Raw genomic sequence first — 12,744 nt, 5'->3', positions numbered from 1 at the left:
CTAGTAAATTGGCTCCAGATGCTGAAAAACGTTCACACTCAAAAAGATGTACATTTTAATTTAAAAATCTATATATACAAAGTTATATCAAATGAAGGGGGGTTTTAAGTCTAATTTTTAAAGGAGATCCTGGGAACTAAATAGTTGCAAGTAAGCAACCACCATCTGTATCTCACTTCAGTTTCCATACAGCAATAGAATTTCATTTAAGGAATATTTCCTTCATCTTCAGAAAAGGGATACACCTCTAAAGCAAATATAAGTTCTGCAACAAAGACATCTGATAGGACAGAAATCTTAATTGCTTCGGAGTGTCTCCCTGTTCCCCTGCTCTGTATATTTTAAATTCTAATTCTTAGTTTTATAAAAAGAGCTAAAGAACTAACATAATCCAAGCACAAAACTGGAAGTTTCAGTACATTTTCTTTTTCTGCCCTTTTTTTTTTTTTTTGTAAATATAATAATGATAATGCCACATACTTTTACTCCATGTATCTGCAAAGATAATCAACTCCTGGAAAAGCAGGCAGTTATTTTGTTCACTATGCAGGCGACAATAATAGCAAAGCTGTCAGCTAGATCTCATCCATACAGTGTAGTTTACCCAGATTACCGAGGCCTAAAATAAGTGAGTTTTTATTAGGAATTCAAACCTAACACCAAATATATACAAGGCACTTCGAAGGCTTACGGGTCAAATATAATCTAAAAGCAAACAGTTTACAAAAAGGTCATAGACTTCTTTGAAAACCTTCCCTCACCAAACAAGAAAGATTTATAGCTAAATTTGAAAAGTAGTAAGTACGGCAACTTAAGTAGCCTTTAAGCCCCCCCAGTCCATTTTCTTCTCTACCAATATAGATACAACTAACAAAAAGCCAATGTATTTATACAGGTATTTATTATGTTTCAAAAGGATTGTATTTAGATGCCAACTCTGCAAATAATTCTGTATAGGCAAAAATCTAGACCTACAGAATTTATTTTATTCATTATTAAATTCATATTTGGGTAGAAGATTTACAAAGCTTGAATAAAAACAAAATTTCAAATAATTTATAAACAATGACATCTTTTTGCTCAGCTGTTTAAAATTATTATGTCTTTCTCCTGAAATGAGTAACTACCAAAATCTTCTTTATTCTCTTTTTAAATGAAAGACCTAAAAGGGAACTCAGGAAAATACACATTCCATATTAATTTGTTTTTTGTTTTGTTGGGTTTTTTTAGAATCTGAAATGCATTACAAGTTCATAATTTAAACATACTATTTGCTGTTGACTATCAGATCATAATAAATAAATAAATGATGATATATTTTTAAATGTAACTAGCAACTAATGCCCAGACTCACACCATAATTTGCGAATCTAGTTTAAAGTATATAATCTTCAAAATTTCCATTTTAACCTGACAGACACTTACGTTCTCATACAACAATTAACTCGTCAGGTAAAATCTCATTTCCACAGCTGCCAAGATCTCCGATATGAGCAGGCCTAAGCAGCCTGACATGCAAGCTATACCCTAGTTATTAAAATTTACCGTCCCTTTCCTGGGACATTTTTTCACTTCAGAAAGCCCTCACCATCTGCTTTCACTCAAAAAAAAAAAAAAAAAAAAAAAAAAAAAGAACAATTTTTTGAGAAAGGAAAACTTTCTTTTGTTTTGTTTTGAATCAAGTTTGTTTCAAAGCAATGCTCCAAGAGTCTCTAGTCTTGCGACATTCACAAGGGAGCTGATTTGTATCTAATGCACAAACCACTGCTTCCATGGAAAGTCAGGCAGCCTGGAGACTTCAAAGGTGGAAAGACTGAACATTTCTTGTTTTCAGCAGCCCAGTTAATTAAGTATTAGAGGTCTGTATTTTTCTGTCAACATTTTTTTTTAAAACAGAAAATGGGGCAATTACCAGTATGCAGTATGCAATTACCAATGAAAAAATCTTGACCAGGAATATTAATTCTTCCTGTGTAACAATTATGATCGTGCTTTTAACCATTTTTGTGAACTGAAATATTCTCAAATTAAAGATACTTCAGTCTATCAAAGATCTTAGGACTCTCTGAAAAGGACATTTTAAAAATATTGATCATTGTATGCCTCTTCTCAACTTTCCTATATTCATATTTTAGGAGGAAATTAGTATCAGAATTAAATATAGTACTCTGCTACTTGCAGTATCTATGGAGTAATTTCAAGTGATGTAACTTTTCTATCCCTTCTTGAAATGAGTATCACAGGGATGACAATAGCCTTTTTTTCCTAAAGCATCTCAAGATGAGATAATGTTCAGTTCTCCATCATTAATCAGTTTTTCATAACTGTTTTCAAAACACATCTCTCTTACAAGGTTCATTGTTCAGTATTTTTTGTACAAAACTTTCTTAATCAAGGAATTATTATTCATTACATCCGAGTACATTTCTTACAACATACATTTTTAGAAACCACCGTGAACGCTCAGAGAAAGCAGCAAAGACTTTTTTTAATTTCTTCCCAATCTTTGATAGAAGCATAGAACATACCATGTTGGGAACTAATTTCTGCAGAGCCATACTGCCTGACAATTTCCCACTAACTACTGTATTTTGAAATGCATTAGTTGCCCAGTTACAGTCTATTTCATCTGCCAAACTGATGCACCATGTTAATTTTTTTTAGAAATCAAAGGCATAAATACAGCACAGAATTAGGTTCATAGATAAGAGCTAAACAAAAATCTCTGCGAGCACGTGATTTGATTCTTAGCCATATAACTTCCCGCACCTCCAAATCCAATAAAAATGCTCGACTAAATTGTATCTTCTAGACGATTTTCAGAGCCATTACTGAGAATTTTTCAACTATTACTTTCTCTCACTTGATCATGGTTTTACCTTTTTTGTTAGGTTAAGGATCTTTATAGTATCAGTTTTCAGTTCCCCATATGATATCCAGACAGATAAATTCATTCCTTAGCTTTTCTACAGTAAAGTGCTTTTTCCAGTCATAGAATCCTTCTCTTCTTTACACATAGCAGATACCGGAACTAGACACAGCATTTGAAGACCAGATGCACTCTGCTGAACACAGAGCTACCTTTCTCATTAGTTTGCTGTTTATGCATTCAAACCTTTTTAAACACAGCTCAGCACTGGAAGCTCAGGCATAACTGATTACTCACCTTTATTCTCTTTCTTTTCAGCCCTTCCTTCCCCAGAAAGCCATCTTATCCTGCAACTACACATCTGTCTGTCTTAGATATAATTTTTTACTTTACATCCACCAACACAACTCTTCGTTCTATTGCTTACCAAGAGATCCATTCTACCCTGTCCTCATACCCAGATTTTTTCAGAAATTGCAGAATTTTCCAATAAATAGCATAAGATTGATAACTGATGCATAGGGAAATAACAAACCCCAAAGTAAACACTTTGATTTAATAATTCTCTGATCAAAATTGAGACTTATCCATTAACTACATTTAATGCAAAGGTTTGCTGACTTCCTATCATTACAGGTCTTTATTTAAAATGTCATGCTGTATCAACTGAAATGTAGACATCTACTATGGCACTGCTTTTATTAAAAAAATATTTTTAAAAAAGTCCAATAAGTTATTTTCCATAACTCACAGTAACCGCCACTAATCATTACATCTCCTAACATTTTTCTTTCTTGTATCAGGCACATCCTAATTACATAACATTAACTACCCACCAGTCTCCTACAACTTCAGAAATTTTAAAGACTTACTAAAATTTAACACTGACAGTCTGAAAACATGAAAATATGAGGTACTGATCATTAGGAAATGCCAATTTATTACTTCTGGCTGTAGCTGCTGATAACACCTGCTTTAGTTAAGAACATTGATGGGGGATCCATTTCACGATAATCCCCATTTTCATAAGCTTCAACTACCTCATGTGATTTCCTCCCAATTACTTGATGTCTCCATGTTTTCTATACCAACAATCAAAATTTCAACATTTTCATCTCATATCAAACCAATACCATTTCTGTTGAGCCTCAAATATGAAGAATGACATTCTCTGCACAAGAATTGTGTGTTGTGTTTTCTACACCGTTTCCTTAGTCCTTACAGGCCATTAGTATCTATTAGTATCAATTTGTCCTTTCTATTCTGTCTCCTCTGGAATACAAACTGTTTTTTCAACACAGCAAGACTTCTTTTTCTGCTTCAGCTTCTGGGGCACCTAGCAGATAAACATAATAGCATAACTGTTTCAGAACAATTTTGTCTAAAACTCTTTCTCCCAATAGATTTAGCTAGTAAGTCAAAGGCAACCGAGGAGTTTAAACATAACATCATCAAGATTTAACATAAGCTCTGAGAAACTTGGTATCTCAATGAGAATGATTTCAAGTTACTCATCTACTTTGAAGCTCGGAGTTCTCTTACATCGTCAGTATGACAACGAGCTTAAAAGATCATCTCCTTGCACAGAAGTGTAACATTTGGCAGAGGCTTCATCACTGCTTGAATCGGATGAGAAAGGAGAATAAAATACATGGACTAAGCTGAAGCATTTAGTAAACTCCTATATAAAGCCGAAATTTGACTGCACAAGACATAAGATCAACCCAGAGCGGCTTGTGCCAATTTGAAATATTGCTATATTGAAGTACAATACTGGTTTTGGATACATCCTTTATTCCAAAAACTGTCTAGTATTGCCAACCAGAGCATACTTAAGACTGGTCAAGGGTAGAATATATATGATGTGACTGCTAAAGGGTAGAATATATATGATGTAGAGATAAATATGTAGGAAGACAAATTATAAGGTTGCCTCAATTGTAACAAAGGAATTCCACAAGATGGGCACAGCAAGTACGCTGAGAGCATGGGCTAACCATTTCTAGGCCCAATTTGGAATTTAACCTTCTCCAGTCTTCTTAGGGGGAAAAAAGAATTGCTTTATAAGCTGTTGTAGGGTTTACAGTACTCATAAGGGCATAAAATCAATTATGTAGAAATTAAAATATAGAAGCAAATGATCCCCTGAAGCCCTTAGCAACTGAAGTTGATACTATACAATTTGTTGTACACTTGAAATCAAGAACGGAACTGGGAAAGACAGAGAAGCATCTCTATGTGCTTGAAGCACTGTAATTCTTCCAACAGCAAGTATCCATGCAGAACTTGAAGATAACTGTGCAAGAACTTTATCTACCATAAAACAGAAATTTCAGTTTACTTCTGACACTTGATTGCTTTTCATTTTACCTTGCTGCATTACTCCACAAAAGTCAGAAGGTACTGTGTGTCACATAATTTTTTTTTTTAGCCTGTGGGACATGAGTTCTCAGAAAGTTCTTCAGGCACTGGAGTGTACTCCAAACAACGAGGGGCCAGAGCCTGCACAAACTGCTTGACAGAAAAATACAGAATGTATGAAAGTTATTTATTATATCTGTATTTTTTCTTCTTCCCACCACCTTATTAGTTTCTGCACTACTGTTGAAATAAAGTGCAAGTATAGTAAAAGAAACATTTGATCTTGGAATCTACTACTAGCAGAGGTAAGCACTGGGACAAGATGCTACTTATCTCTTCCAGTCCTTAGATGAAGGTTTTCTCTTCTTTAATCACCATTGTTGTGACAAGAAAAAAATAAAAATCTTCAGCAGAAGGGATCCCTGCTTTACAAATACTTTGGACTAGAAATCTTTAAGTATTGTTCCCTAGAAGGATGCTGAGAATGAACTTAATCCTGAGAATACTAGTGTGACTTTTAAAAAGTTAAATAGCTCTATAAAATTGTAAAGTTCAGATGAAACCCTCCCCCATTAAAAAATCTGGATCCTGAAATCACTCCAAAGACCAGTCCCATTTTGGGGGAAACAGTACCAGCTTTATATAACTACCACTGACAACTGACTTATGTCTTCTTAGACAGCAAACTTGCAGTGCTTGTTAATTTCCAGCAGAAAGGTAAGTACAGTTTGTAAAATAAGCTGTTATTGGCTAAAGAAGCCTTTTTTTTTTTTTTTGACAGGGACAGATGTACTAGAAAACTGTTAATTCAATATAAAAACTCCTTATCACCCTACCAACTAAATTTTATTTCATTTTTTTATACTTTTCATTCCTTTGAGTACACTGTTAAAGTAATGCATACAGTGTTTCCTATCAGATTATAAATACATTTCAGAAAAAATTATACAGAGCATTAAGATCGAACATTCAAGAGCTCAAATTTTGGAATCATCAGATCAGTTGTGTGGCAACTGTAATACAACCTGAGTGTATGTATTGTAACAGCTTTTAATTATATGGCCTTGTACTATTCATGGTACATCTCTGTTCTTATTAAGCAGGAAAACAGAAGTTCTATAGACTGGAAAAAAGTTTGGAGAGGACAAATATTTTCACAAAATTTTCACAAAATAATGTACTTATTCTGAATAAAAGTTTTATGGAAGACATTTAATTATGTATAAATAGCACATGATGAATCTGCATTACCTTTTAAAATACCTTTTCCTTTACATTTAATCTAATTTGAACATTAACTGTGAACAGGATTATCATACGTCTGTGAAGCAATGATTTTCATAATTTTTACGGATCTCAACAAGTACTCTTAAGAAAATGGAAAAAGAATGGTAGCTTAAGATAGCTGCAGCTAAGGCGGCTATTTAAAAAAAAAAAAGAGGAGATTCTTGAAAAAGTGCCTCAAAAGCTTTGTTTAGTATAGTCTAACTCATTCCTGATTCTGCTTCTTTGAAATAAGAAGGCAATTCCAAGTAAGAGTCAGTAAAAACTTTTTGGCTTGACTTCCCCTGCATTTTCTCTCACTACACTTACATGCACAAAATCTTATTTGGGGTTTTGGGTCAAATCAATTAGATTCACTTAGATTTGTTACCGGGCAATACAGAGACATTTCAAAGAGAAACATCAGCATATCATACCTGAGAAAATGTTATGTTTCTGATAATACTGGTAATACTCATCTACCCTTCCTCACTGTAACAAAGTTGTAAATGGACTGCTAAACCCAGAAAGAGCTTATGATGAAGTGAGGAAAGCAGCACTACAACCATAAGAAAGAGGGGAAATCAGGGAGAAGAGCACATTAAGACAATATGCTGAGACACAAGCAGAAGTTTGTGGATGAATTTAGAGCTCATGCTCGAAGGCAAAGACATCTGGTTTTGTTTCTTTGGGTTTTCTGGGTTTTGTTGGGGTGATTTTGTTTATGGTTTTTGTTTGTTTGTTTTTCATTCATATTCTCTGGCACCTTCAGAAAATATCACTGTTTTAGAGGACAGGTCTAATGCTGGCTAGCAAGAATCTAAGTATGCTTAACAGAGGTGAAATTATAGGCTGAATATCATGATAAAGGTAATAAAACCTACCCGGTATTTCCATCCATGTATTTCAAAGCTTTTTACAAAGGGAGTTTAACATTATCACTGGCATTTTACAGATGGAAGTGTGAGATGTAATAAAGAGGACAAAGGAAGCAAGGATGGACCTGGCCAGGGAAAGGCCTGTTCTAGGAGCTGAAAAGACCAGAATATTCCAAGACAAATATAAGGTGGGAAACATGGGTCATTCACTTCAAACCAAGATCTTGTCCTTCCAGCTGTTACCGCAACTACAACAATATATAATCCACCTCAAAGGGATTATAAAGGAATAAAAAAGTTCATACTAAAATAACCAGAACACTGATCTAAATCTGTTGGATGATCTCTGTCCATAACGGATACAAGGTTAACGTGTTTTTAAAACTGCATTTTAATCAAAAAGATGTGAAATAGGAAGTTTTGTCACATACCATTTCTCCCTGTTGATTTCAATGCAGGAAAAATATTTTTTTAATATAGTTGCCACTGTTATTGCCATTATTACCTGTAATAAAAATCATCATTTGCCTACACCTAACAAAGATTTAAAATAATGTGGTTTTGAGAAGAAGTTTTGAAATACCTGCCTTGTTCTGAAACAAATACGAAGTTTTTTGTTTCTTGATGTATATTTTTCAAGTATCTCTTGCTTATAAAGTGAAAATATACAATACAAAAGCATAAAACCCTGCCCACAACCGAATATTCAAGTTCCATTTCTCTTTCCCCCCAAAAAAGAACAATTAAGCAAAAAATCCACTAGAACAACAAAAAAGACAAAATTTCAAAGTTACAAAAATGAGGTATCAGATAGTTTGCTTTTTTTTTAATCCAAACACAAAGGCCTCAAAAGAAACTTCAAAGCAACAAAGACTTCAGTAGATACAGTATTCTGCAAGGTCATTCCACACACAGGTTTACTGGGAACAGAAAGCCTCTCACAGCCCCAGATGCACATAACATTTAGAACAGAGGAAGAACAAACCAGCTAATTTCAATTGCTAAAAAGCACACAAGAATATGAAAATGTCATCTGGCTGCACAGGGGTCCAGATTCAGAATATCCATTTACATGTTTAAACTGTTAATTCTCCATGTAGACATTTTGATTTTTAGTTAAACTAAATTGGGAAAAAAATAATTGAGGGACATACTCAGCACAGCTGACATGCTTGAGTACTGATTCTGTTTTCTCTATGTAACAGAACATACAGACAACATAGTCTGTATAAACTATCATTTATTTTAGCTAAACCTGTCATATGTAATTTCTAAAGAACCTATTTTCATGCAACTTATTTTTCCCCCTACAGCCTCAAAACCTACATTTATATAGCATATAGGTCAATACACAGGTCAATCTACCACAGCCACCTACAGAACAGTGGCACCTATGCATGGAACAAAACTTGACATATTCTAATTTTTACTTTTTTTCCCCCAATGTGAATTTCAAGATACTTTAAATGATACTCTGTTCTTGAAAAGCATACTCAGAATTACGGCTAAAATAATAAAGACATATTTTGAGGTAAGAAAACAAATCCAATAAATGCCTACCTGAACCCACTGGAGATGAGCCAACACTAAGACTTTGTAAACTTCCATTCCTGAGCAAAGTTGGAGATTTTTGAAGACCAGAGCTTGTCACACTTCCTGCAGCAGATGCCACAGATGAAGTTGGGGAAGCAGAAGAAACTGAAAGATGGGAAATACTTTCTTGACTTTTATTTCCTTTGGGTCTACCAGGCCCATGTTTACTTTGCTTATTTCCTTTCCGTTTCTTCTCTGTTACAGTTTCTTCTTCTATTCCAGAAGTCTGAGCTCGTTTGTATGCTGTAGAAGTAAGGCTTGAATTACCTATGTCTCCAGGTGAGCTGTCAAAGTTTTTAGATTGGGAAACAGCTGATGATGAAGGGAGCCCAATTAAGGAAGTGAAACAATTGACACCCCCCTCTTGACTCCCAGTCTCTCCTTTATGTACATCTTTGGTTGACGAAGCCTGTTGAGAATGTGTGAAACTGTCACTTCGCAGATCTGCATCTGTAAAACTCAAAAAATCCTGGGGAGATTGAACTGAACTTCCAGAAGATGACTTTAGGCTCCCAGGAGTGCCCAAAAAGCTTCCTAAAAAAGAAAGTATAGAAAAAGTACTTTTTTTTTTTTCCCCCTGTAGTTGATGAAAATTGATGGGAAAGATTAGTATCTTAGAATACAAAACTTTAAAGTGTAAGGACTTTATGAAAAGTGTTATCAAGAGCTAAAGAATTTAGTTTTAAGATAATTCATTGCTTCTCCTGCTGATCTTCACTCTGCTGGATCTGATTCTCAGATTTCTATCTGAGATTCAGATTTGAATTTGGGGCACAAACAAGGTGAAAATGAATAAAAGGAGAAAAACAACTTTGCTGCTTAGGCAACTTTGACACCTCCCATGTTTTGAAGCCACAACAAATGCTCAGTGCAAGTCAGAGCAGGTTTTTTTAAACATACACAAATATAAAAAGAAGGTGGCTGATAGAAACGTGCTATGATCACATTTACACTATGCCTACAACCTTGCTTACAATTCTACCTAAATCAAGGGTCTGAGACAGGTCAAAGGAACAGCAATTGCACTTAATTTACCCTGGCTAAGGAGGTGTTCCACAGAAGAGGTATTTTTCAAAACGACAGGAGAGGAAGTGGAGAAAAGTGTATGAAATTGGCATTTTAAGATTTCTTTAGCACTGTCAGAGAACCATAAAGATCTTTTGTGTAATAGAATTACATTGCTTCTGCAATATTTGGAAGGCAGTCATTTCATCACTGTGTTAGAGCATGCAAAGCAGAAAATGGAGTACACTTAGGAAATACAAACATCTACTTTCACTGAAATTCAGTAATTTTGTATGGGTGGGTGCATGTGGATACTGTTTGCAGTGAGCAAGATTTTTCTTTAAATGCAGGATTCCAGAAGGCAATTTTCAAAGTTTTGAGAATTTAAACAAAAAAACACTTTTATTTTCAAGTAAAAAAAGCCTGAAATGTTGAAAAAGTTCTAGACAAATTTAAAAGTGCTCACTGCATAAATAAACTCAAAGAAAGAGCAACATCATAAAGCAGAAAGGACAGTCAGCTACTACACACCACAGTGAAAATTATGGAAAAACAATTACTTTATAGAAGGTCTAGTTTGTTGCGTTTCAGAATAACATGTTCTATTAGTTAAGTAATCAAAAATAGACTTTTAAAATTTTTTCATCTTTTTTCAACTCTAATGAAGATGCCATAATAAAATTAGCTTTTCAGAAGTGTCAACAGTGCATTTAGTGGGTTTTAGCATGTTCAAAACATCAAACTTCTTGCATTACATAAGATAAATAAACTGTATATGCTTGTCACATAATCATCATCTGCTTATGTATTTCAATGAAAAAAAAAAAAAGTAAAAAGGTCTTTCACTTTGAAGAAAATCATGTATTTAAAATGTCTGCATCTTGAAAAATTATTTAGGGGCCACCGCATCCTATACATTAGGTAGTCCAGTTCCATTCTAATATGCACTAACTACAAAACAGTAGTATTATTCCCTTAAAGAGCTAAGACAGACCCCTAGACTCAAATTCATATGTTAAATCTTACCCCAGACTAACTTTTCAGCCCATAAAGAAACTTCCGATTTTAGCAGTTAAAGAGAATACCTTAACAGTCTAAACAAAAGCATCAGTTTTGCTCTTTAAAGATGCACGACTTTCTTTTTCGTGTTATGACAATGAATGCTTTTTCCCTGAAAAAAGTTATTTTTTCCCCAAATGAAACAACATTCTCATTATTGAGGATAAAGGATGAACTACTTTTCAAGTTTTAAATATGTAAGATTTCTAATTCATGTCAAAGCAGAAGTCATGTTACAGCATAACAATTAATACCTTGCTGAAAAGGGCTAGCTGCAGTCACAGTTGTTCCTGGATTTCTTCCAGCACCAGGCTTTCTTCCCCTCTGACCTGAGCTATGACCTGCAGATTTCTTCCCTTTGCTCTCTGACCCTCTAGCCTCTGAAGAATCTTTTCCACTTGAAACGTGTGTAGAAACTTCCTGGAAATTTGCATTTGTAAATCGAGCTGTGGTATCTTCCAACCGCTTCAAGGAGCCTGACATGGAGTTGTTGCTAGTGCTTGTGTATGTCTAGCATTTTGATAAGAGAAAAGAAATAAGAGAAAAGAAACAGGTCACACAAAAAACTGTAACAAAAGAACTGTTTAAAAGAACTCATTCTTTCAAATAAATTTAGAAGTGTTCAAATACTAAGGTAACTGGCAACAGCAGGAGTTTATGTAACTGAATTGCTAAGATTTTCAGCAAACAATTGAAGTGCATAAAACTTCATTTAGTGGAAAAAATGCACAAAAATTACATCAGCTTTGGTTGAAATTTTTACTTCATTGAGGTCAATGGATTAATCTCAAATCTATGGTTATACAGTCTTTATATTCTATTTAAATAGAATAGTTATTTTACTGCTTAAAATTAAAAACTAAAAAGAAAAAATGAGATTTCAAATGCTTTTCTGAAAATACAATTTTTATGCAGTTTGTTTTGTCAAACTGGAAACATCATTCCATCAGCAGTGGAACTGATGAAGGCTTCAGAACCCAGGAACTTGTATTTTTAAGACTTTATAGTCTCAACACTGAACCAAAATCAACTGCAACAAGCCCAACTGCCCCTTATGTCTTCACTTCCCATCATCACACTAGTATTCCCTGCCATCTGAACCGTTCAGTCAGTTGCTTAAGTATCATGAAGTAAAGACAACACATGAGATCTAGTTGGCCAAGACACAGGCAGGAATGACTGGCTACCTACTACAACCCTGCTGCCTGACAGGAAGAAAAAAGCGTAACACACTCGTGAGCTCCCACTGAAGATTTCTTCCTCAACCCCCACCCATCCCCAAAAATGTTGGCCCTTCTCCTACACCCATAAACTCTTCACAGGGCTTTCAACAATTTTATCTTTAGGCCCGTTATTCTTCCATTAAATTTTGACAGAATCGTTCATATTGGTGAACAATAGTCAAAATAGGTTCAAAGAATGTAATTAGGTGGGCAGGGAAATTGTGTGCACAGCATTAGGAAACCACACAAAGGAATATAATTGTTTTCATAATCAAAAAAAAATCTGGACCTGTGATAGAAGAATTTTAATATCAGCAGAAAGAAAATTATAGCAAAATTACAAAAAAGGAAATAATATTCTATTGTTATTTATACTCAAACCAGCTAGTAAAATAGCCTTTTGACTGTATAAAGCTTCTTCAACAAAAAAATATTAATCAAACCTAGAAGCTACTCATCTGTTCAAAACAAGCTTAGTTTTTCAGTCCTTTAT

At 34.4% G+C, this 12,744-nt stretch overlaps 1 protein-coding gene across 1 annotated transcript in view; it reads right to left on the bottom strand.

The window, feature by feature from the left end:
• The window catches only part of MLLT10 (myeloid/lymphoid or mixed-lineage leukemia (trithorax homolog, Drosophila); translocated to, 10), a gene marked incomplete at its 5' end in the record, with an annotated part of 107,716 nt that overhangs the window by 51,118 nt on the left and 43,854 nt on the right, over positions 1–12,744 (bottom strand). The window contains 4 exons of the mRNA XM_009583179.1: positions 6,253–6,277; positions 7,803–7,807; positions 8,932–9,498; positions 11,283–11,538. Of these exons, the coding sequence (XP_009581474.1) occupies positions 6,253–6,277; positions 7,803–7,807; positions 8,932–9,498; positions 11,283–11,538 (853 nt within the window). The remainder of the gene's footprint in view (positions 1–6,252; positions 6,278–7,802; positions 7,808–8,931; positions 9,499–11,282; positions 11,539–12,744) is intronic.

This window comes from Fulmarus glacialis, unplaced genomic scaffold (assembly GCF_000690835.1).
Source record: "Fulmarus glacialis isolate BGI_N327 unplaced genomic scaffold, ASM69083v1 scaffold8648, whole genome shotgun sequence".
Lineage (NCBI taxonomy): Eukaryota > Metazoa > Chordata > Aves > Procellariiformes > Procellariidae > Fulmarus > Fulmarus glacialis.
This window is presented reverse-complemented; position numbering and strand designations above follow the sequence as displayed.